The following is a 25,972-nucleotide window of genomic DNA, read 5'->3' as shown; positions in this document are numbered from 1 at the left end:
GAAATGAAATTAAGTTGATAAAATCATCCCCAAGTGAAATTGTTTTTAAACTGATGGATTGAATTAATGTGCTGTTTATAGAGTGCAGGCATAATGGCCCAAATGGCCTCCTCCTGTGTCAAATTACCTTGTGTCGGTTGCAGGCAGACAGTGGTGGAGGGGAGGGTGCAGGCAGGCAATCAGGATTGTTGAAATGGTTATCTCCTTCTTGAAGGATCTGGAGTGAAGAATATTGTTGAAAGGATGAATGTCATTGTGCTGAGTCATTGCAGGTAGATGTTGGTAGTTGCACATGCAAGGTGAAGGAAAGAGGTAAAGCTTACTCTGAGGAGATGAAGGATAGGTGCAGGTTATTGGGTAGCTGACTTGATGGAATGGGTTGTGAGGTTGTTTTCTGCCATTTTTCCAAGAATAGGAAATGGAACAGGGTTCATGGTCAGAGCAATATATTGTAACGGATCCGGGGTGGCGGGATTCTCACCCAACTCTTGGCGCCACCCTCACCACCGCCATCTCCGGGGTTTATAACGCCGGCCGGCCCGGCACAAGCCTCGGGTCACGTGTCTACAATCGCGATACCAACGTAATCCTTGTACCTTACCAGTTGGGGAAATAGAACCCCGGTTACAGACTGGTTGTGTCAGATGCCGAGCGTTTTCTGCCAGTCTGTAACCATTTTGGTTTTATATGCCAGTCAAACGGATCGTTCCTCGACGCGACACAAATTAATCCATAGCAGCAACTTCATCTGAATCCACCAGATTTATTGGGGAACACAACACAAGCAAGATTCACGACAATGTTTCTATTAACAATCCTCAACCCGTTCTTAACTCGGGAACCACGGACTACAGGTTTCGAGGGGGTCGCTACCGAGATATGCCTTATACAACACGTGCAGACAAAAACAGACAGCATGCATGCAAGACAGAGTACTTGGTGATGTCTCATGGACGAGAGGACAGTGTCAAAAGCACGAATGTCACTCGCACCAGGCGGATGTCCACGGATTCGAGCTCCAGCTCGAACGCGCCGCGTGGCGAAATGGAGCTCGTCCTCCTTTTGTCGCAGACTTCACGCACGCGGTCTCCACACGCTCTGACCCCGCGTAAGGTCGACGGCACAAGACCGCCAGATCAATGATGGGTCTCAGCCGATCTCTCTCAAGGTCCATAGTACAAATCCAGGCCTGGCCTGTTCTCCAGACAAGGCCCAAGTCGAGGTGCCGAGCTCCGCAGGCGGACCGACAAACGTGTCGAGCCATGAGGTGAGTAAGTATGGAGGCTCCGCGGCCAGACGCAGGCTGAACCTGTCGATCACCTCCCCATAAGAGTCGATCGCCGACTCGACATGCAGGCCGCCTCGCCCACTGCCCAAAAAGGCAGACTCGACGTGCAGGCAGCCTCTCAAAGCCCACTGCCGTTTCTCTTTCGTTCACTCCTTCGACACACGAGCTCGCCTCTCTCCCCAAAGCCGACAAACTCCTTTTCTCTCACAGTTTCTCCTTTTTCCGCTCGCTTCGAAACACCAGCACGCCTCTCTCAGCGAAGCAGACAAAACTCCTCCACTTCGCGTCACTTCCTCTTTTTGGCCACATCCACTCAGCCGACTGGGCGGGGCCTCGTCCGGGATGGGGAAGAAGAAGAGGGAGCTCTCGTTCCACCACCACCGCAAACAATAATACAGCATCTTACACCTCCCGACACACATATAATGTCCATTTTACCAAACAACCTAACTATACATGCATTTAATGGTAGAGCTGAGGTTGTCCTATGTTCAGTAGTCCAATAAGGGCCATTTCCGTAACACTACCCCCACCTTTCTCCCGAGGCTCTCTCAAGCCTCCATCTGGGGCAGCCCACGACAATGGCCCTGTCTAACGTACAGCACAGATCTCCCATTTTCTCAAACCCACAACATGGGAAGCACTTAACTCCAAAAATCAGTGTCACAGTAAGATTGGCATGTCCCTATCCTTGTGGTTCGGGTCACCAATCTAACAAACAAATTCACACTCCATGCACACTACTTAACATTCTAATTACTTGTACGTGCCCGTAATAAATAAATAAATAAATAAATAAATAAACCACACAGGCCGTTTCTTCGCTCTCACGTGCCCGTACGTGTGTGACCCGGAAGTTCGATATTATTCGCAATTTATTTTTAATACCCAATGATTCAATTAGCGCCAACGTATTTTACCTTTTCGCAATGTCGTGGCAAGGAAAATCAAAAAGAGAAGAGAAGAGAGAGAAAAAATTTACTTCCTGGTTCGGAGCATACCAGCACTCTGATGTTCCCGAAATTTATACACCGTCTAATATGAAAACCATCATAACTTGGAGCATTGTGTTTATCGATAAATGTGTATAAGAAATCGAGAAATTATTACAATACACGAAGTCATCACTCTCCGGAAGCCCGTACGTTGTAACCCGTAATGGGGAACGTGGCTGTGCTTCCCTTCCCCATCGGCCACGCCCACGCAACAACGTGTCTTGCCATTGGTTTGGTAAATAAATGGCCATAACTTGGGAAGCACTTGTCCGATTAATATCAAACCTTGAAAAGGAACATCCTCAGGTCCCCAGCAATAAACCTGGAAAGATTCAATTACATCGAACCAGAGGTTGTCGAGAAACAGCGGCCACACACACACACACACACACACACACACACAGACACACACACACACACACACACACACAGAGATTGCTGGAATTATAGATAGATGCATTTGAATGGGAGGGCATTCAATTTTACTTTTAACACCAATATTGGCATAGGAGCAGAACATTCAAAAGTTCAAAGTTCTTTCACGTGTTCGCTCCTTCATGCCCCCTCCCGGCAGTATTGTCCATTCACCCCTGAGGGTTTCCTCACTTCGTGGCCTTATTGGTCTCTCACCAGGTGAGTTCAGCCGGCCCAGTGGCCTAATCTCACAAAGGGTTCTTCAGCTCACTGAGCCCACAGAATGGCATGCATCTTCGGCTGCAACGGCCCACAAAAGCACTTTGGCCTCAATGGCCCACAAAAGTGCTTCAGCCCATATGGCCTACTCAAAAGCAGCAGCAGGCAACAAGGCCTGCATTGGACAGCAGGTGACACAGCAATGGTGGCACGGTGATATCGAGAGTAAGCAAATACAGTTTGGAGGTGTTCTTGAGGACGCAAATGGGTGTGATGACCTCAGACTAGGTGAGATGGAGTGTACCCTTTACCATCCTTGCCAGACTTGTTTTGGTAAAGTTCTCCTTTTTTTTTCTTTCTCTCTTTTTATTCTTTTACAGACAGGATCGTGTATTTCTTACTCAACTGTTATCTTCATGGATGTGTGTTCATGACATACTGGTGGCCTCTCTGTGACTTGGAGAGGGTGACCTAGCCTGGCCCTTGCCAACAATTTCTCTCATCAACACTACTCAGACCAGGTGTCACACATGAATGGTGCAGAGGAGAGTCCATCGAACCTAACCATTTACTTTTAGCTCTAGACATTGCAACAAACCCTACGATGGCAAGAATGATCCTAATGACCCATTTTTTTTCCGACCTGGCACACTGTTCCATTCTATTAAACCTGGGCAAGGCCCTCATTTGTCTTTTTCCATTTGGTGGTGCCAGGCATAACTCTTTGGCTGGGGAGTGTGACTACTACTAGGCCTCTTTGCGTGCTTCCAATCGGGGGTAGAGGACACTCGGCGACCTCGGGGTTCACCTGAGCGTGCTTCTGGCTCTCTCGAGCCCCCATACTGTGCCCTCATAGCACCTATACTGTGCCCTCATAGCACCTATACTGTGCTCTCATAGCACCCATACTGTGCTCTCATAGCACCAATACTGTGCTCTCATAGCACCCATACTGTGCTCTCATAGCACCCATACTGTGCTCTCATAGCACCAATACTGTGCTCTCATTGCACCTACACTGTGCTCTCATATCACCTAAACTGCTGTGCTCTCCTGGCACTGAACTCTACGGTGCTCTCCTGGCACCTCTGACAGCCTTCACCTGCCAGGAACCCCCAAAGTCCTGCTGCCCTATTTTCTGACTCACCAACTTCCCATACCATGTCACACTACCAACCAGTATCCCCATACCTTGGCCTGCACCTACCCCTCGCAGTCCGCCTGCACAATGGAACAACAGCCAGAATCCATGTCAAATCCTCTAAGTCCCCCTAACCTACACCAACCTGGTTAGGAGACTCCTACTGACAGGGTATGTTGTTCGCACTCACTCTCCTCATCTGCACAATCACGACATTCACCCAAACGCTTTAGTCATTCATTCCACAGTGCCGCACACCCGCTCTACAACACCATCCTACAGCTTTCACGTTCATGTGAAAACAAAAACACACCAGTCCCTCAGATCCCACTTGGTCATCAAATTTTACTGGTACACTTTTTCATCAAACCCCAATCAATTTATCTCTATGTCCGTTATCCGTTGGCCTCCTCCATACTGCCCTAATCGTTCATTTCCAACAATTTAAATGAGACATCAAAATTCTTCACCAGTCCCATGGAACCTCTGCATGGTTCTAACCAGGCTTTTCGATCCTTCCTCAAACAAGCCACCCTTTGTCATCCACTTGTTTCAGGTGTGTCTAACGCTCTGCGTGTAATGTCTCCACCGCATTTTCAATAATCACCCAAATCCACTCGTGCCACTCTTATGCCTTCTGTCATCTCTCAATTTGCAATCACTTTCGGTTCAATTTCCAATCAAGATTTTCACATCCCCATATGGCCTGCTTCTTTTGGCTCATTGGAAGGGGAGTGAGGGAACGAATCCCTCATTTCCCATTACATGACCTCCCTTCGGGGAACACAACACAAGCAAGATTCACGACAATGTTTCTATTAACAATCCTCAACAGGCCTTTCCGCCACGGCTCAAAGGGGTCATGCCTCAATGGGGGTTGTGATCCACCCCCTCCTTTTCTCCAGGGTTCGCGGAAGTCAGGCAAACCCCAATCCGTGGAATGGCCTCCCCCTCTTCTCCAGGGTTCACGTAAATCAGGTAAACCCCAATGAGGGAGGCGGCCTCCCCGTCTTCTCCATAACTCCCTGAAGACAGATAAACCCCACTCAGCTCGCCAAACCACTCGTGTGCTCAGAAAGGTTTGAAGACCAAGTGACACACGCCAGTGCCGCCTGCCACTCATCTGCACTCCACTCCAAAGTTCCTGTGAGGCTGATAGAGAAATTAAAATCCAATTTCTAAATTGGATTTCTAAAATCCAATCTAAAACTGCTCCTGGATGGAGCACCTCCAACTCTGCAAGAACCCATGCAGAGCTGTCCATTATTGTTTCTGTCCCCTGGCTCAAGTTCTTTCCTGGTGGCAATTCTATTTCCCCTTGCACCTCTCACCTATTTCCTATGTCACCACTCATTCCATGCCCAGGACTCCCACACAGCAGGCTGCACACATTCCAAGGTTATGTATTCACACTCCACACCTTCAACCTTGCCTGCATACTGACCAACTTCCTCGCACTCCAGGGCTACATTCTCCACCTCCAGGTGAGTACCCACACACGTTTCGGCCTCGGCAGCACATACCGGTGCTGTAGTCTGGACTGTGGTCTCACAGCATGCGTTCACAGGCACTCCACACACACATTCAGGGGTCACGCATATGTGCACCACATCGGACAGAGTCTCTTCATTAACATAAAATTCAATTCCTACCTTAAGCTCATCGTCTGCACCATGTATGCATGTACATACATATAGAACGTACCTGCTTCGTTCTAGAGTCACCTCTGTCCGGTTGCTTCTCTCCAGCAGGTTGCTCATCATCGACTTGCCACACTCCTATGGGGCTGTCAGCTCCACATGCTGGACCTGCTCAAAATGTATTTCATTCGTCATCAACCCCGTATGCTCCCTCAATGTCTCAATCACCAGGGTTTGCTCTAATTGTGGTGTCATCCGACGAGTGATGTCAATCAAGTTCCGCACCACTAACATTACTCCCTGTGGTGATATCACACATCCCACATTATTGTGCTGTTCTACTTCCTGGCTCCATTTTCCTTCCCATTTGAGTCGTTCTTCCTCTCTGAGCCTTTTTAGTTGTTCGTTATCTTTCTGGAGTTTTTCCATCTCTGGACTCCAACTTTGCTCTCTCCTTTAGTTGGTTAATTTCAAATTCATGTTGTTTTTGTTTTCTACCCCACCGTCTCTCATGTTCTTCATTCTCCAATCTCATCGTTTTTTTTCAATTGGTTGATCTCCTTTTCCTGTTTCATTCGTCATTCTTTCACTATCTCCGCGTACTTCAACCTTGCTTTCTCCTTTAGTTGTTCTTGTCCTTTTTGTTTCCGCTCCCACTGTCTCTCATGTTCTTCCTTCTCCAATCTCATCGTTTCTTTCAATTGGCTGATTTCCTTTTGAACCAAGATCAATGCCACGGGATTTCATTCGTTCTTTTTGTTTCTTATCCCACTGTCTCTCTTGTTCTTCCTTCTCCAATCTCATTGTTTCCCTCAATTGGTTGATCTCCCTTTCTTGCTTCATTCCTTGTTCTTTTGGTTTCTTATCCCACTGTCTCTCTTGTTCTTCCTTCTCCAATCTCGTCGTTTCTTTCCATTGGTTACTTTCCCTTTCCTGCTTCATTCGTTGTTCTTCCAACATCTCCGCGTACTCCAACCTTGCTTTGGCTTCTTACTGTTCGATCTGCACAGTGTGGTTCCTTAATGTTTCATTCTCCTTTCTCTTTCTTTCCTCTCTTCACATCATCAGCTCGTTTTGTAATTCCGTCTCTTTGTTTTGGTGTTTCGGTAACTCTGAAGTTTTTTCACATAATTCCTCTCTCATTTCCGCACCTCTTTTGCATGCTTCCTCTTTCATTCCGTCCATTCTCTTACCGTATGTCTTGTTAATTTCCAGTTCATGTGCCAGTACATTTCTTCTTGACTTTAATTCCCGAAGCTGTTCAGAATTTTCCAACAATTCTTCCTTCCTTTTCTCCAGATTTTTCTCTCCTCTTTTTATCTCTTGTTCCAGGCTCTCCCTGATCTGATCGCCTGATCTTACCTTTATCTTCAGTTGTTGCAATTTCAAATCGTGTTTCCGTTTTTCCTTTTTCAGCTTTGTTTTCCATTCTTCTTCCAAGTTCTCTCTATTCCGGGAGTTATTAATTTGCTCTTCCTCTATTCTTTCGTTCAGTTTGCGCTTCTCTTGTTCCAACTCATGGGTACTCCACTCTACTATCCTCATTTCTCCCTGTAATTCTTCGAACTGTCGACTTTTCCAACAATTCTTTCTTTCCTTGCTCCAGAGATTTCTCTCCTCTTTTTATCTGCTGTTCGAGGCTTTCTCTTATCTGATTGCCTGATCTTACCTCTTCCTTCAGTTGTTTCAATTCCAAATCGTTTTCACATTTTTCCTTTTCTAGCTTTGTTTTCCATGCTTCCTCCAAGCTCTTCCTATCCTGGGAGATACCAATTTGCTCTTCCTCTATTCTTTTGTTCTCTCTTCTCATGTTCTGACAACTCATGGGTAAACCACTCTACTTTAATAATTTCTCCAAGTAGTACCTCGGCTGTGTTGGCTAAGTCCTCCTCCAGCCCCCGAACTCGCTCCTGCGCATCGGCCAATTGTTGTGACTTCCTGTGCACATAATCCTCATGAACCTCGTCTGCGTGCCGTTGTGCCTCGTCCAATTCAATTTGCAATTCCTCTATACAGTCATTACCATACCTCCACTGCTCCAAGGCATCCGACAATTGTGTCTGAAGCTTGCCAATGTTTGCGTCGGCATCCTGATTCGTCTGCCACGGTGTATACCATGTCCACGTGGCCTGAACCGGTGGGCGGGAGCGTTTCCTTCATGCTGCGTGGCTCGTTGCGCTATTATTAGCCCACTCCCGCTTCGTGTCGCACCGTGATGGAGTTGCGCCGCCATTTTGCCACTCCATTTTCTTTATAATGTGCAAGTTTTTCCTCCGATTCGCTCAAGCATCAAATCAAATTTGGACCGGTTTTTTTTTCGTAACCAATGTCCGGGGTGCGAAATGCACCACTGGTCCAAATATCCCGCTCCTGACACCAAACTGTTGCGGTTTGGGGACGGAGGGATTTGAGCGGTGGTGGGTTTCGAAGTCTGTCTAGAGTTGTTGTATTTTATTTTTTTTCTCTTCGGGTGGATTTATTCCTCAGCGCGTCCACTTGTTAATGCGAAGCAAATTTCATCCGAATCAATCGATTTATTGGGGTACATCGAGGAACACAACACAAGCAAGATTCACGACAATGTTTCTATTAACAATCCTCAACCCGTTCTTAACTCGGGAACCACGGACTACAGGTTTTGAGGGGGTTGCTACCGAGATATGCCTTATACAACACGTGCAGATAAAGACAGACAGCATGCATGCAAGACAGAGTACTTGGTGATGTCTCATGGACGAGAGGACAGTGTCAAAAGCATGAATGTCGCTCGCAACAGGCGGGTGTCCACGGATTCGAGCTCCAGCTCGAACGCGCCGCGTGGCGAAATGGAGCTCGTCCTGCTTTGTCACAGACCTCATGCACGCAGTCTCCGCGCGCTCTGACCCCGCGTAAGGTCGACGGCACAAGACCGCCAGATCAACGATGGGCCTCAGCCAATCTCTCTCAAGGTCCAGCGTACAAATCCAGGCCTGGCCTGTTCTCCAGACAAGGCCCAAGTCGAGGCGCCGAGCTCCGCAGGCGGATCGACAAACGTGTCGAGCCGTGAGGTGAGTAAGTACGGAGGCTCCACGGCCAGACGCAGGCCGAACCTGTCAATCACCTCCCCATAAGAGTCGATCGCCGACTCGACGTGCAGGCCGCCTCTCCCACTGCCCAAAAAGGCAGACTCGACGTGCAGGCAGCCTCTCAAAGCCCACTGCCGTTTCTCTTTCGTTCACTCCTTCGACACATGAGCTCGCCTCTCTCCCCGAAGCCGACAAACTCCTTTTCTCTCAGTTTCTTCTTTTTCCGCTCGCTTCGAAACACCAGCACGCCTCTCTCAGCGAAGCCGACAAAACTCCTCCCCTTCGCGTTACTTCCTCTTTTTGGCCACACCCTCTCAGCCGACTGGTCGGGGCCTCGTCCGGGATGGGGAAGAAGAAGAGGGAGCTCTTGTTCCACCACCACCGCACAACAATAATACAGCCTCTTACATCTCCCGACACACATATAACGTCCATTTTACCAAACAACCTAACTATACATGCATTTAATGGGGGATCTGAGCTAATCCTATATTTAGTAGTCCAATAAGGGCCATTTCCGTAACAATATGCTAATATGTGGTTTTTGGAAAAACCAGCAGAGTACCCACCCTACAAGCGATCTTGTTCCAAGCATGCAACACGTTATTCTGACACATTTCACATTCTGACACATTCATATTCATATTCTGACATTCTGACACAGAAAAACGGCTATCTCAAAGGGTCGCAGCCCGAATGAATCACATTTATTCCCTCTAAACAAAGGGTTTGGGGGCGAACTACACATGTACTTACTGAGATATCTCACCTACGGGACCTGAATGGTGGTTTGCGAATTTCCTCAACCGCAACACTACCGCCTCCCCTTTTTACAGACTCCTCCCGAGTCGTCAAATTCTCGTGTGCCATCATGTGTAGTTCTCCCCTAGTACGTTTTACCTACGGATCCCTGAGTGCGACATTCATGGTATTCGTGTCCCCAAAATAAATAACCTGAGGGCTGAGTAACTAACTAAACAAACCCACTCATACGGACGACTTAAATAAAATTGCCGGCGCTAAGACATACATGCCGGGGGCGCACTCATATGTACAGTACATCTTAACCTGAACTTACAAATTTTACACTAAACCATGGCCCAGGATCAATGGACTCTGCAAAAAGAAAGCAGATAGCAGGGAGCCAGGCTGCTCGCATGCAGTCTCTGGCTCAAACAATGCAGGTGACAGGGAACGTGGCCGGCTGCTCACACGCAGTCCTAGGCCTCCCCTTTTGAACTGAACGCAGTGAACCACAACGGTGCATGGGCTGCACAAACGTAGTCTCCATGCCAGCTCAAGTGGCACACGCAATGAACACAATGGATGGATGGATGGATGGATGGATGGACGTAAACAAACAACGCTGCATGGGCTGCTGGTGCAGGCCCGTGTTGTAGCTGCCAACAGGACAGTTCTCGCAGCTTGCAAGCTCTTGCTTTCTGATCCTGGCGCACATGGCAATGAACAAGGGGGGGGGGGAGCAAAGCAAAATTGAATGGGGGCTGGTGAACAGGGGCAGTGGGCATGGCATGGCAAAGGCAGCAGGCAAACACAGCCTGCAGAACAGGGCCGCTGCAGGCAAACACAGCCGGCAGACAATCTGGCCGGCACAAGCCTTGAAGTAAACAGCTGCAGATGATCCGGCCGGTACAGGCCTCGCAGCAAAACACAGCCGGCAGATGAAGTGGGCCGGCACAGGCCTTGCAGCAACACAGCCAGCAGATGAAGCTGGCCGGCCTTTGCCTTTCAGTGGAGGCTGGTGGAGGGAGTGCGGTGGTGCTGGCCACACAGAAGGCGGGGTCGGACCTACCCTACGGTCTCCCTCCCAACCTGTCGCCTTTGCCTGTCACTGTATCTACCCACTCCCTTAATTTGTCAAACCCCATTTAGCCCCAACTTATTTTTTTGTTGTTTTTATTTTTACTTCCCCACTATAAATCGTCCCCAAACCCCCTTTATCGTCTTTGTTCGGCTAACCTATCCTGTCACCTAGCCTACTCCCAACCCCTACGTTCCCTTCCAGGAGGGGAACAAGGGAGAGCTAGCATCCTGTGTCGATGCCCAACGAAGCCTCAGGATGGCCTCCCCAGACTTCAGCGATCTAACCCAACCAAAGTGGGTCCAGCGGCCCACAACGAGAGCGAAGGGATGGATGGTGCGGAGGGGTACATCTCGTAATCTACCCTAACCATGAACCTTTAAACTACCCCGGGGCTTTCAACAAGTGCCTCTCGCTTAAACTATTGGTTCTAACAACCCAGATTCCCGTCGCCTGTGTTGGTATCCTCCAAATTTCGGGCCTCGCCCCCCAATTTTCTTCCCGTGCCCTCAGGCGGCTTCATGGCTGGGACGCGTGGCTCCCTTTGGCAGGCATGACCCTCTGCCGATTCCCCTACGATGGCACCCCCGGGCACTACACTGCCTCCGAGCCTACCAGCTCCCTAAACACCGGGGAGTGCCCCCCATGGCACCTCCCCTGAAGCGCACACGTGGCAGGCTGGCTTCTCGGGCCCCTTTCCGAGGGTCACCCGTGCCCACAACACTGCCCACGCGGCTAACGGCACCCCGGGCCCCCGCACAAAGCGGGCGCACCCGTGCCCACTACGCTATCCCGGCCCCCCATGGGCCCTTGGCCTACTACGGCCTACTAGCCTGGTGCCCGGGGTACCCACTCAGCGATAATCACCTTTCGCAGCCACGCTCCCAGCCCGTCAACAGGGCTCCTGCACCCCTCCAAACGGGTTTCGAGCCTACTTTCCCACCAACAACAAAACGACCTCCATTTTGTCAATTTGACTAACCCCCTAACTCACTCTACACTGACCCCGGGGTCCCTTGGGCGGGAGTCACTCCTCCCACCAATCACTCATCGCACCATGCATTCCCCATTCGCTCCACTCACACAGACGCGCTGGCCTCACTCACTCACCAAGCACATTTTCCACTCAACTCATCAACTCTTCAACACACACACCACTGAACTCTGCCATCCTTCCATCTACCTCCCCTAACTAACTCGTACTCGCACGTCGTCCCTTACACTACAGCACGTTCCTTTTAATCTACGTAGCTAATCTATGTCCCCTCTACACATCCACAGTCTGTCACTGTCCTCAAAAAATAATCCATCCATTTTCCCCAACCTAAATCTCAACTACAATCCCTCTACCTCATCCATTCCACGGGCCCCATGAGGACTTACCCCTGCCCCATGGAGCCGGTCTAGCTAAGCTAACCCTTCCCCCTAGCTAGTTTCATCCTGTGCCCAGGCCAAGGGGATCATCCACCCCTTTCCCAGGAATCCTGTTCACCCGAAAGCGAGGCTTGCTTTTTTTCTTTTTTTTTCCACATGCGCAGCACCAGCGCGGTAACTCGCAACCTGCGCACTAGCGCGGCAATTCACAGCCGCGCACCTGTGGCGTGACGTCATGGCAGCCGTTCGCGTCCCTCGTCCCTCTTGGACAGTACCATCCGGCAGGGATTCACCCTCCTGCCGGATTCCAACCACACACGCAGCCATGACGTCACCCGGCACATAAAAAAACAAGCCTCACATCTCGAGGGGTTCCCCACGCGAACACATGTGCTTTGCCCGTTGGAGCTTAACACACCCGCCCGCCCGCGTGGAGAACCCGTCCGGTCCAAATCTGTTATCCTGCCTAAACTTTGTCCGTCCGCGGGATCGGCAAATCCACCGCTGGCGTTTCCGGATCGGGCCTTCACTCCCGCAAGCGAGCACGTGGGGGCCTCGTGCGTTGCACAGCACAGACCTCGCGCTCGCTGCTGGGTGAACCCGGCGCAGTTACCAATACATCTACAGCCGCTACTCGGCTTTTGTCCCTCTGTCGCCGTCGTCGTTGCCATTCCACCCACACACACCTCCGTGTCACGACGCTCACTCTCCATTCCATCACACTCACACCGGGAGACGCAGCTGCATGTTCACACATGCCGACCGACATCTCCCTCACCCACAGCGACCTTACACACGCTGTCTCTCTCACACGGACCCTTTCACTCACTCGTGCCATTTCCCTCACACAAACCATACCACTCACACACGCGGGGGCACTCGCCCGCGGTGTCTCATCCACACACGGCGTGCTGGGGAGCACGCCCTTCGGCACACTTGCCACCACACCACTCACACACGGGGTCGCTTCTACACACGCGGGCGTACTCACACCTGGGGTCTCGTCCACACATGGCGCACTCACACCTGGGGTCTCACCCACACACGGGGTATTTGTCACCCACCCGGTCGCTCTCACACACGCCCTTGCACCTGCGCTATGCGTGCATTGCAGCACGCATTTCACCACACTCGTGAACACACACCTCGACACCACACACACCGGGACAACCACACTGGGGATTCACGTCCCCACAAGGGGCTCCGGGGCCTCTATACCCCCCAAGCTCTCCGTGCACCTGTCCACAGCACTCCTCCCCTCGACCTCGCAAAGCACGACCGAACCCACCTGGTCGTGACTCGCCTCAAGGGGGCATACTCCCTCCCCTCGTTCCTGGAGGAGGCCATCCCGCTGCTCGCACTGGGTCCCGACACGCTCTGCGAGCTCCCCCTCATCGTCCCCCACTACCTCTGTGTGTGTGTGTGCGTCTCTATCCCCGTCCAATTCACTCTCTATCTTCCGTGTCTCTGGCAATACTTTCATTTCCTTCTTTGTCTTTGTTACTTCCCTCGTCTATATTTTTATTTGTGTCTCCTTTATTAGGGTTTGCCCGAATTGTTCTTTCATCAGTTGATAACCCTCATTTATTTGCGTTAACATCTCCATTAGTTGCCTCATCTTCCTGATTCTCGCCCACGTGGTTTGAAGCGGTGGCTGTTGGCAGTACTCGCCTCGTGTTGCGCCATTCGCCAAGCCATAATTTGCCGCTCGCTCCGTGCTGCGCTGAGGGGCGATCGCGCCGCCATTATGAGACCCAGTTTGCCGGCAAAGTCCGTGCTCAGTAAATCGGGTTGAGCTCCCCGGTAGATTATAATTACAAGAGGTACCATTCCGGGCCATGGATTCTAAATTATTACGACACATACCTAATCCACCCGGCACCCGCTCGCCTTGAGACTCCATCTTATTTCTCGTAAGGGGTTAATTTAAATCGCTCGTAATTTGGAGGGAATCGGGGGTCGCTCCTCTCACCCCTGGACCGATTCCCGTGAATTTAGCTGGAGACAGGAGAGCCCGTTTTCCCGCTCTCTGACACCAGTGTCGCGAGGAGGGGGATGAGTTTGTATCCTACTTCTGACACCAGTGTTGCGAATTCGCGCCTGCCGGTGTGCGAGCGGCCACGTAACTCGAATTGCGGCACGTCACCCACCGGACGGACAATTCTGTCGTGACCCTCTCGGACTAACGCCGGGAGCTAGTCATGGGTGAGCCTTTCGGCCTCACCACGATCGTGCCAATTGGCTCCCCGCGTGGGATAGGGTTGTTCGCCAAACTCGACCTACTAAGTACCCACGCGGAGGGTAGACCGGGCGATCGCACCTCGCCGCAGGTCGACTCCGGACACGGGCCACTTAAGCGACCCGTTCCGTACTAGCGGGATAACTGAGCGGTGTTATCGTCGGCCTCGACGGTTCCGATTGATTATCGGGCGTATTAAGCCCACTACCAACCCTTTACGTGAAGCAAGATGGAGATTCAATGAAAGAAAAGACGAAGCGAAACGGGAAAACAGTTCAACATGATGCACATTTATTCCGCGGCACACAGAGAGCACACATATACAATTACAACAATTATGCACCAAAAGCAGATGTAACAAAAGAAACACAACAATGCAGATCTACTACCGACTACGCGTGCACACGGCAACACTTACACAGTTTTACTTTACAGACGGCGCCGACAACACATTTACTCAAAAGCAAAAGAAAAGGGCCACCCTCAAAGACAAGGGGGCAGACGGGGCCTGTGGGCCGCGAGACCGGGTGGATCCTACCCGTGTCTTTGTGATGAGCCGCAAATGTGGCGGCATGGCGGTGCCCCGACTCCGCGCTCCTTCGCGGGTTTCGTTGGCGCTGCTTGGAGGGGGTGGGAACGGGGCCCCCTTTTCGCACTATCTCAGCGCGGGGGGGGGGGGGGAAGGGGGGGGTGGAATTGTTGATGCTCTGGGGAAAGAGTATAGCTGGCTTGCTTGGGTCCCGCGACGAGCGACTCCACTGCGAGCTCGTCGCTGATCGCCGTCTTCCTTGCCTCGGACCCGAGCTATCCGGTCCCCTCCGCAATTCTCCTCAGCCGACTGCAGCAAATCACCTCGACCGCGCTCCAGGCTCCAGGTTTCCTCTCACTGCAGCTCCCCGACAGACTCCGAACCCTGACAGACTCCGACCTCCGACAGACTGACTCTCCTCCAGACCCGACTTGACTCTTCTCAAACTCGCCTTGACTCTTCTCCAGACCCGACTTGACTGCCCCAATTCGCCCTGCGCTCGGCGCTTTATAAGCCGGCAGGAGAACCCATATGCAAATTTCTGGATCAGAACGAGCTCGGGGGTGCAGCCACGCTCGCCCATTGGACGGAGAAAAATGGGCGTGAGTCTCCCCTGATCCTCGAATTTGAATATATCGATTCTACACCGACGCGCCTGGAGGCGGGGCCAAACCGCCCCGCGCTTGCTGATTGGACGGATCGGAAGTGGGCATGTATCATTCCTGATCCGACTTCTCCTCGGAAAGGCCGCACTTTGCACCCGCGGCTCGGCGCGCGTCCCGCACGAGGCCAGGACAGCCTGACGCTCGGCGTTCACAAGTGGTGCGGGAATGGCCGCAGAAGGAGAGGTGAAGGTGGTGGAGGGTTTGTTGTGATGATTTATGGCCATGGCGACGTTTGAAATGGCGGTGATGTGATGTTTGCGGGAGCGATTTGTGAAGGTAAAGGTCGTGGCTGTTGGCATTGTTGTTGTTGTTGTTGTTGTGAAGCGGAGTTGCGGTTGGTGGTTGTTGTGTGATGGCGGTTGAGACGTGGTTGGTTCAAAATAAAGATAGAACAGAAAAACGGCTATCTCAAAGGGTCGCAGCCCGAATGAATGACATTTATTCCCTCTAAACAACGGGTTTGGGGGCTAACTACACATGTACTTACAGAGATATCTCACCTACGGGACCTGAATGGTGGTTTGCGAATTTCCTCAACCGCAACAATATGTTGTGTGAAATTATTATAGAAATCATATCTGAAACTCGTCAAGCACAAAACTTGCACATTTTTTAAAAATATGGAAAAAACAACCCGAGATTGTGACAATTTTCTTTGAGACATTGTCCAATCACAGCGCTTTTAACATACAGCATCACGCTCATCAAACAATCACGCGCTTCGTTTAAGGCAAGATGTAAACTCACTAGCTGTCATGGCGGCGTACCTGTCATCTGATGCTCGTGCTACCGAAGATTCTGAAGGCAGTTCTTCGGGGTTCGGTTTTATGCATGTCATCAACACTCACAGCAAAGTAATTCCATTTGGGTTGAAAAACATCAAGTGCATGGCTCACAAAGTAGGTACACTACTGTTACACAAAGGGCAAAAAAATTAGTTTAGGGAAACATGAAATGCAACCCATTATGTTAATCTGCATGTATTCAAATAGCTAAATCTAAATTTTTAGACGTGCAGCACGTCCGGTTTTAAAGTTACCACTGAATATATACAACACTGTAAATACACGTTCAAATTTCAAGCTTGGCGTCTGCGTTATGTACGGAATCAGATGAAATAAACAACACGTTTTGAGAGAGTCCGATGTTATAAATTACGAAGAAAACACAGACGAGTTCAGTCGCAAAGAAAGCCACACTTGCAAGCGAAAAATAACGTTAAAATCGAATCTATTTCTTTCGAACTTTTGAAAATAATCACTTTAAACATGAAAAGAAAAACATAATTCTTACCTCTCGGATCCTCACGAAGCACCAAAAAATTTAGCGTTGGTTAAAATGAAGAATTATCAGACAAATGCGAGTCACCTCATTCGGCTCAGCGTCCTCATGCTGGATTCATACGTTGCGGCTCTCGCAAAGACATGGACACGAAGACAAACGCTGCACTCGACGGCAAATGGAAATGTGCTGACACGCTTGTAAGTGCCTATTATATCCATCAATTGGGGAAGTTTTCAAGACGGGATTACTTGCGGTCCGAATTTTATTTTCTGATCACAATTTTGATCAACATTTTTCTGCCGTTAGACTGTCATATTTCCAAGAAATTAAGGGAGATTTGGAATAAAAATCATAAGAAACATTGTCAACACTGGACTCCTTATTTTTCTCGATGCAGTGGACACGAAGCATTATGTACGAATCCATTATTTCATCAGATAGGGTAGATGCCAGAAAACCCGAATAGGGAGACGACAGAACATCATCGAAACATAAAAGAGACACCAAAGTTCACATTCTGAGTCACCACACTCAAAATAACTGTCACATAAGAAATGTACAGTAAAATAAAATTTTTACCAATCAAACTGTAACATTTCTAATGTTAAAATACCCATATTCTGTTGCTTTAATTCATCTTTAATAAAACAGGGAAATGGAGAGTATGATATTGCCGGTTTCTACAGGTTCCCCAAGATGTCCACTTTCATTTCTGATCATTGATGGTTTCTCGAAATACCTCATAATAGTTTTATGTGGAATTTCCCACAAACATACCACAGCACACCCACTTTGTGAGCCATGCACTTAAGAAATTTCAGGAATGTGCTGCTCAGTGGATTAATGTGGAAGGAAGCCCCGAAAGTAAGGTCGCTGTCAAGGCGCTACAAGTACACCACAGCGAGCACAGGCTCGGTGTGGGGATTGCAACTGCTATAGCCGCCGATGCCGCGCCCGGTGATGATCATGATGATGATGATGAATGGGACGGATCTGGAAGGTAGAATCTCCTTACTACCGTTAACTATTTTTTGACAGAATGGTCAAAATCAATACCATGTGATTACTATATTATAGAATCTTACTGTCATGAATCCGACTGGATGTTCTGCTCTAAATTCTGCTATCACTTAGTTTCAGTATCATCCTTCGAAGTTCCATCATAAACTGACCGTGACATGTGTCAATTATCCTAACTGAAATCTCGACGAGTATGGAGTATGGACTAACTTAAAATTCTAAACATAAATCGCAACATTACCATTGTTCCCATCTGAAGTTGCTATGTATTCTATTAAATCAATGATGTGGTGGCAAACCTGTGATAGCAGTGTAGCTTCACTGGGTTTGTTTGCGGTCGCAATGGAATGCCAACCTAAAAATGTGAATGCACAGTGGCTATACACCTATAATTATTATTGAACTTCAATGTAAAGTATACCGTGCCGCTGGCATAATTTTTTAGTGAACTTCTCCTGCCCACAACAAACATGAGCAAAGTCACGACTTGTACGCCAGCGGCATGGTAGCCCATGGCTCCACCAAGATGGTGTCTCCAGTTTTTATCCCCCGCCGCGTGGCGGAAGGGGGATATTGTTGTCACCCAGGTCGTCCAGCTGTCTGTCCGGCTGTCTGTCCGGCTGTCCGTCCGTCCGGGCGTCAACATTTATAGCTGTGAGTGCGATAACTCGTACTGTTCGCCATATCGATTTGAAATTCGGGTCACACATGTACCACCTGAAAAGGAAAAACCTTATTGATTTTGGGCGTGGCCGGATCCAAGATGGCCGTCTGGGGTGGCCATCTTGAAAAATTTTTTTTCGCCATATCGATTTGAAATTTGAGTCACACATGTACCACCTGAAAAGGAAGAACCTGATTGATTTTGGGCGTGGCCGGATCCAAGATGGCCGACTGGGGTGGCCATCTTGAAAAAAATGTTTTTTGTAATAAATGGAAAATCGCTTATCTGATTTCAATTATTTTTCAATGGCGGTTGATTTTGGGCGTGGCCAGATCCAAGATGGCCGACCATCTTGAAAACAAGATGGCTGACGGGCGGCCATCTTGAAAAAATGTTTTTTGTAATAAATGGAAAATCACTTATCTGATTTCAATTATCTTTCAATGGCGGTTGATTTCGGGCATGGCGGGATCCAAGATGGCCGACTGGGGCGGCCATCTTGAAAAAAATGTTTTTTGTAATAAATGGAAAACCGCTTATCTGATTTCAATTATTTTTCAATGGCGGGGGATTCCCCATCTCTGATGGTATATTTTAATGATATTTTTAGTAGTCCTTTAGAATATTTTTCTATTGGTGTAAATTTAAGGGAAAAACTAATCTCAATATTAATCACCAAGCCACTGTAGTCTGTATGCAATGAATAATTTGATATGATTCATACTGTCAATCATTGTGTCATTAATTTGTGAAGATTCATGCATGTCCCCCTCTAGATTTTCAATTCACAAACAAACAGAGATGAACATGGCATATGCAAATTGCATGCACATTGCAAAGAAAAATGTTTACCAATTTGGACTTTCCAGAAAAATAATTTGTGACCTGTTCTGCCTTCGTGAACCAAGAATAGTGGCTACCTTAATATATTGACCTGGGGTTTTTTTTCCACTCCCTCCCTCTCTTTTTCCCCCCACCCCCTTTCCTTTGTCTTTGTGACCGAGTATGACCCCTCCACGTGAAATTATTAGAACAGCTGCTCTTGCTGAGGATCATGAATTAACATATGCATACCTGGATTGGATTATTTTAAAATGGGTGTTCCATGATTTTTTTCCTTTCATGTGTACATCTGTGTGCCTTCTTGAAATGGCAAAAGGAAATTTATGCCGGTGTAATTCAGTATGATTCTCCAAATAAATGTGTTCATAAAAAACATACATGTTAATTTTACACTTTTGCAAAAAAAAAGGTGTAAACAACAGATTACCACTTTATCCTCTTCCAAGTAATCTACACTCTTGCTCATTTCCCATCCTAACTTTTTAATAAAATATAGTGATGAGTGTATATCATTGCTTGATTCATTAATATGGGTTCAAGTTTTTCTTAACAATTGATTATTACAACAGGATGACAGTTTGCATATATATTGAAACTCACATGTGGGTTTGCCATGTCATGAGGTGTATTAAGTAAATGATTCCTTAATTTATCTGTTTTATACTTGGATTCATCCTGATTATCACGTCATAATAATTACACTATATGGTAATGGTGAACTTTCCTTTTGTCGGTAGATTACTGTGTGATACCACAGTGTTTTACATTCATGTACATGAACGTGTTAAACATGAAAGAATTCATTTCAAAGAAAGGCTCCTATTTTTGCTTGTACTTTTAAAATTATTAAAACACAATGTGAGTGGACACATATTTCTCGAGAATAACATTGGTAAAGTTTCCAGTTTTCCTATAAATTAATATGCTATTTTAATGTTGAAGATCATTTCAACAAGATTAAAAAAAAATATGTATGCAGTAAAGCTCAGATGTGAATTTGCAATTTTATGAAGTGCATTAAGTATATGTTTCCATAATCTATATGCAAGTACTTTTATTGGATTGCTCATGCTCATCATCGTCAGAAGTCATAATACACATTACAATGTTTTGATGATTAAGTGAATGTTCCTCCAGTTTTGAGATTTTATATATGATTGGAAAAAATCGCATAATGATGACAAAACATAAAAAAATGTCCATCTATAAAAAGGAACATTAATAGGTGCAAGCAACAGATAAAACTATGCAAAACACTTTGAGACATGTTTGTAGAATACATATATATTTTTTATTGATGGTAAAAATGTTGGTTTTCAAGAAACTTTGATCATCAGTACATGTACATATATTAAGTAAATCTAAACATTTCATGCAATTCGCCTTCGTGCTGACGAAATAATGTGAAGAATTCCAACTCTCCAATTGAAAGCAATCAGCGCACAAATTCCTCACGTGTGGAAACTGAAATTGAAATGATCTTGCCACTGCCTAAAATGTATAATGGAGATATTATATACATATTGATGAAAAAAAGTGTTGTGTAAATAATTCCAGCTTTGGTGTGTGATAGATTTATGTATCAATGATTGAACGAAGAATGACTGATGATTAGTTTGCTAATGGATGATATTATGATACACTGTGTTTGATTTCGATATGCCAGTCCAGAGCATGTCTTCCTGACTTATATGTTCAGCTTTTGTGCCGATGAATGAGGTCTGTAGATCAACAATTAGTGGCATTACTATTAACAATTACTGTGTGTGTGTGTGTGTGTGTGTGTGTGTGTGTGTGTGTGTGTTTGAGAGTGAGAGTGAGAGTGAGAGTGAGAGACCCATAGAGAGACCCATATCACCCACATTCATGTAGTCTCCCTGTGGATACATAGACATCAGAATTCCCATAGAGTAACACACAGCTATCTCAGAATGGACACAAGATGGTGCTATTGGTTTTGCTCATTAGCATAACTAATTAATGTGCAAATTTTTGCACTGATGAGTTGTAAATTCTTTCTAAGTGATTTTTTATCTAAATCTATGCAAAATTTCAGGTCTATACCAGGGGTGGGTCACAAAAGTCAAAAACTAGACACATTTTGGATGCTTGGCCCACTGTCTACAAGGACCAGTGCTACAACCTTTATGATTTATTATTTATAACAGTGATATGTATAGTGAGGTTTAGAGTGAATAGGTTCAGAGTGAACAGGTTCCATGGAAGAGACTGTTCATTCATGGAATGCAGGATGTTGCGACGCATCATTCTACTCTTTCATGAATTAGGACATTGATTGATAATGACAAAGAAACCTGTGCTAAGGCCAAAAAAAAAAATGTTGCATTGGCGTAACCCGCCCGACCCTAAAAATTCCGCCGACCCTACGTTTTTTTTTGTTTTTTTGCTATCGAAAAATTTTGCCGACCCTATTTTATTGCTATTTTTGTTGTTTTGCTATCGTTTTCAAGTATCTTGTTGATTGCGATCGCGATCGCAAAAACCCGGAAGTGTTTCGGACAGAACCCGCCGACAAAAAGGGTGGTACTCGAGCCGGGGGAGATTTTGGGAGGGATTTATTAGGAAAAAAAATAAAAAATAAAAAAAAGATCCCGACCGACCTACCCTATTTTTCAGTGACCCGTTACGCCAATGCAACATTTTTTTCTTTTGGCCTAAGTTTGACAACCCTGAAGAAGCTTACTTTAAGAAATATTCCATTCATTTTAGAGGTTTTATGACTTTACGTGCTTCATTTTAATATTGTCATTCATTGATAACTTCTGCACCTGCAGGAATTTTGCAATGGTTTTATTTTTATATCCATGATAAAACTCTGATTTGTGCTTTCCAGCATTTACGATGACATCGTTATGGTGGAATTGGGCTCTGACAACGAGATGGATATGCTCCTTGATAAGGTGAAGCAAGAGATCCTCTGAAGTGGATTGTCACCTTAACCTTCCCAACACTGCGTAGCTGCCCATGTCGGTTTCGTGCAATAACAAGCTCGCCACAAAGCCAGAAGTTACTGACCTATGACAAAATTATTCAAGACCAAAATTATCACCTTGTGTGAAAGTTACCGCTGTTGTTGAGCATTTGTCATTCCAAGGAGAATAAGGCTGGGATTTTGAAGTCAAACGACAACCTGTGTGTTACTGAAATTGTCAGTAATCTCTTGTTTACATCCACTCAGTCAAAGCAAAGGCAGTGAGTGTGTTAATGGCAAATCTATCTGTTACTAATACTACTTGAATACTTCACTTGATTAATGCTTCACCAAATACTTGCTGCTCCTGGAAATAACTTTCTCTTTGGTTTTTCTCCAACGTGAATGTTGCTCCATACACAAACTTGTAGTTGCCGTACACTAAACAACCAATTAGTTGGATCCCTGTTCAGTTTCCCGATTCTTGAACTCTTCTTGTTTGTGTGATTTATGGTTAGCCTATGGAGTTGGAGTGCAAAATTCTGTTGCTGTTTTGATCTTATTTTTGTTGAATTGTGGGCTTTTGAAGTTGGAATTCTAAGCAAGTCTGTTTGTGTACAGCAAGTAGTTTCAACATTTTTTTTTTCATGTATAGTTTGCTATTTTGTTTCAAGATGAATTGACTTTTTAAAAATTACCATATTAGACTTATTACAAGACGTGTAAGACTGCCTCGAATATAGAACGACCTCACTTTGGGGTGCGACGGCACTTTTTTTTTTTTTATGTTGCTGCGCATTAAAGATGACCATATACTACTCTCGGCAATCAATTATCAGCTTGTTTTAAGTTCTTTTTTTTTTCTTTCTTTTGAAGAAGAATTTGAAGAAAAATTCAGGTAAATAACTTTCACACTTTCAAGTAAACAACCCTTTTATTCTGAGATGATTGTCCAAAAAACAAAGTACTGTAATTTAAGTTTCTCAATGTTTTCTTCTTTCTCACTCGCTCAAATCTTTTGTGCCATCCGTCAGAACACTCTTCTTTGAGGGTGAGTGTTTCATGATGATTCTTTGTGCATTGTCAAAGATGAACATTACATGAGGTAACATCATCTAATGTTATGCAGCAGCCACATATATTCGTTTCCTGAACTGTTCTTAAAATCATCAGTTTAAAATTTGCATCAAAACTTTTTTACAAACCTTTACTAACTCGTCGTGTTTTTTTTGTTTTTTTTTTTGGACTGAATCCATAACTGACACGAGAGAATTCATAGACCACCTTACCCCATGCAGTGTTGAGAAAAAGGACATGGGACTTTATTGGAAAAACAAGAAGAAGAATCTCAAAGTTCCCACAACTTTAGAGTGTGAATGACGAGCTGTTGTTGCAGTGTCTTTTACACCACCTTATTTAACATGGTAAATTAGTTATTTATGCCTGTTGGTTGTGTCCTTTATGACATCCCTAAATAAAGTAAGTTTCCTGTTTGGAATGGTTTTAAATTTCGTTTGATTGCCAGATAGACAGACAGATTTAAGCAATTGCTGTAGTCCTCTGTGTGCATGCGCGAACGGGAAGAGATTCCATACAATTTGCCAAATTCAGAGCCAAAGTACTGCTAAACTGCAGGTTCATGTTCCGATTTATATTCACATGTTCAAAACATAAAAGTTAATTGAAATTAAGTTCCTTCATCATTAAGTGGCACAGGACAGAGTGTCTGGCCGCCAGTTTATGATTCCGCACGCATAGCACAGATGACAACTCTGATTTGTGCTATGCGTGCAGAGTAATAAAGCAACACACTCGAACAATGTACATGCACATGAATCACTTGCAACGTGCTTCTGGGAAGAATAAGAGCAGAAGATTTATTTGGTTTTCGAAAATAAGACAGCATTTTTGAAGATCATAATTTTGAAAAACTCGCATTGTATTTGAGACAGTATGGTACTATTGTTTTGATTACCTTTTTTGATGCTTTTGTGAATGCCAAACTATTCGATATCAAATGACAAACATATCAAACTTAGTTTTTTTTTAAACTAATTTTGATCCATTAATAAAGAGAACATTTCAGACACGGCACCAGGTCATCTGCTTATACAGGTAGTCATCGACTTACGACTGTTCGACTTTACGACCACTTTACGGCCCCGTAAAGTGGCCCCAAAAAAACAAACATTTTTTTTGTATGTAAAATATACATTGTTCGACTTACGTCAAAGTCTACTTATGACCGATTGGTCGGAACCAATTGCGGTCGTAAGTCGACGACTACCTGTATTACAATGGCTCTTTATCTTACCATTTGAGAGTCAGCATCACTATATCGACTCTCAAATGGTAAGACATTGTTCAAGATATTGAGATTTTGGAGAATGACGGTTAAACAAAACCTTTGTGCAGCCACCTATTTATTCTTTCAAGATATGAGGTTTCTTTCACACAATGTGATGCATTGGCGTAAATGTATTTGACTTGTTCGGAGATCTATTTCGTGCAACTTCTTCCCCATACACTCATTGAAAATTTACAATCAAATCGTAATACATCTTAAGTGACAATAAAATGCAAAACAATCATAACAGTTCCTATGTCCTAATTTCAGAGGTGTGCGTGTGTGTGTGTGTGCGTGCGTGCGTGTGTGCATGTGTGTGTTAGTGTTATAACAACAAATCCCTGAACATTTGCATTCCTATTTTTTGGAGGAATAGATCACTAATGAGTCACGTGTAAAGTTAGTCACAATGGTGTTATGGTCTCCAGCTTGTCGCATTTTAGTTGTCGTTTTACTTGGTCAATAGATGACGGGCACTTATTAACATTTGTGTTGCTCATAATTATTTCTTATTGAACATTATTTTCTGGACTCTCTCAAGCGTTTTCAGCTGATTCACCCTGATTCTGCACTTAATATTCATGCAATTTTCTTTCACGGTTTAACTTTCAAACCATTTTCGTGAGAATTATAATTTGTGGAAAATGCAAATTGTATTTGTCGTAGTCGGACTCCATGCTGTCTTGGTCGATGCTAATCCACTAAGATGAACTATACACGTGCTTGGTGCATAACGGTGACATGTAATGAAGTCAAAATCTGAGTAAATGTTGGTCAGCTATATACGTAACTGTACCGAGCTTGAACAAAAATCATTCTCATCAAAATCTCAAATCTATACTGTACATATCTTCCAAACCGTAGCCGAACAAGATGTCATCGTGGAAATGGATAAAATCTACGAATCCTCCGAAAACTCCTGGCCAACTGAACCCTCAGTACTGTGAGACGCAAGAAGTAGCTGAAACCATACAGGCTGCCAACGACGCCGTCGATACTTTTATGGGCCAAAAAACTAGAAAAAGGAAGAGGGGAGATTATAACACATACGACGACAAGCTTCGAGCCAAGATTGCCCATAGTGCTTTGGAGATTGGTGTGGCATGTACTGTCAAGAAATTTCAAAAGCAGCTGGGGCGACCCATAAATGAGAGCACGGTCAGAGGTTTGAGGGCTGCCTACCTGAAGAAGAAGAAAGAGAATCCAGAGAAGACGATCAAGTCCTTGCCAAAAAGCCGAGAGGTTCTCCCTTGCTTTTGGGGGAAAAGTACGACGGCATGTTGAAAGACTGGATGAAACAAGTCCAGCTCAACGGCGGAGTAATCAACCGGAGTATTGTTATGGCGGTTGCTGAAGGAATTCTCCTAAAGCACGACAAGACCAAACTGTCCCAGTATGGGGGCACCTTGCAGATCACCGAGGCTTGGGCCAGATCCTTACTGACTCGCCTGGGGTTCGGCAAGAGGAAAGGAACAAAGGACGTAAAGAAGT

General features: G+C 46.0%; 1 protein-coding gene across 9 annotated transcripts in view; it reads left to right on the top strand.

Moving 5' to 3' along the window:
* The window catches only part of LOC147027664 (uncharacterized), a 161,768-nt gene extending 136,001 nt beyond the window's left edge, over positions 1–25,767 (top strand). For all 9 annotated transcript variants that reach the window (XM_085877202.1, XM_085877201.1, XM_085877198.1 and 6 more), the window contains 2 exons: positions 22,057–22,123; positions 25,346–25,767. In XM_085877202.1, the coding sequence (XP_085733328.1) occupies positions 22,057–22,123; positions 25,346–25,765 (487 nt within the window). In that variant the 3' untranslated portion in view covers positions 25,766–25,767. The remainder of the gene's footprint in view (positions 1–22,056; positions 22,124–25,345) is intronic.
* The last annotated feature ends 205 nt before the right edge of the window (positions 25,768–25,972 follow it).

The sequence above is a fragment of the Eptatretus burgeri genome, chromosome 4 (assembly GCF_056783735.1).
Source record: "Eptatretus burgeri isolate ZD-2024b chromosome 4, Ebu_testis_v1, whole genome shotgun sequence".
NCBI lineage: Eukaryota > Metazoa > Chordata > Myxini > Myxiniformes > Myxinidae > Eptatretus > Eptatretus burgeri.
The sequence above is the reverse complement of the archived record's forward strand: the minus strand, read 5'-3'. Positions and strand labels throughout refer to the sequence as shown.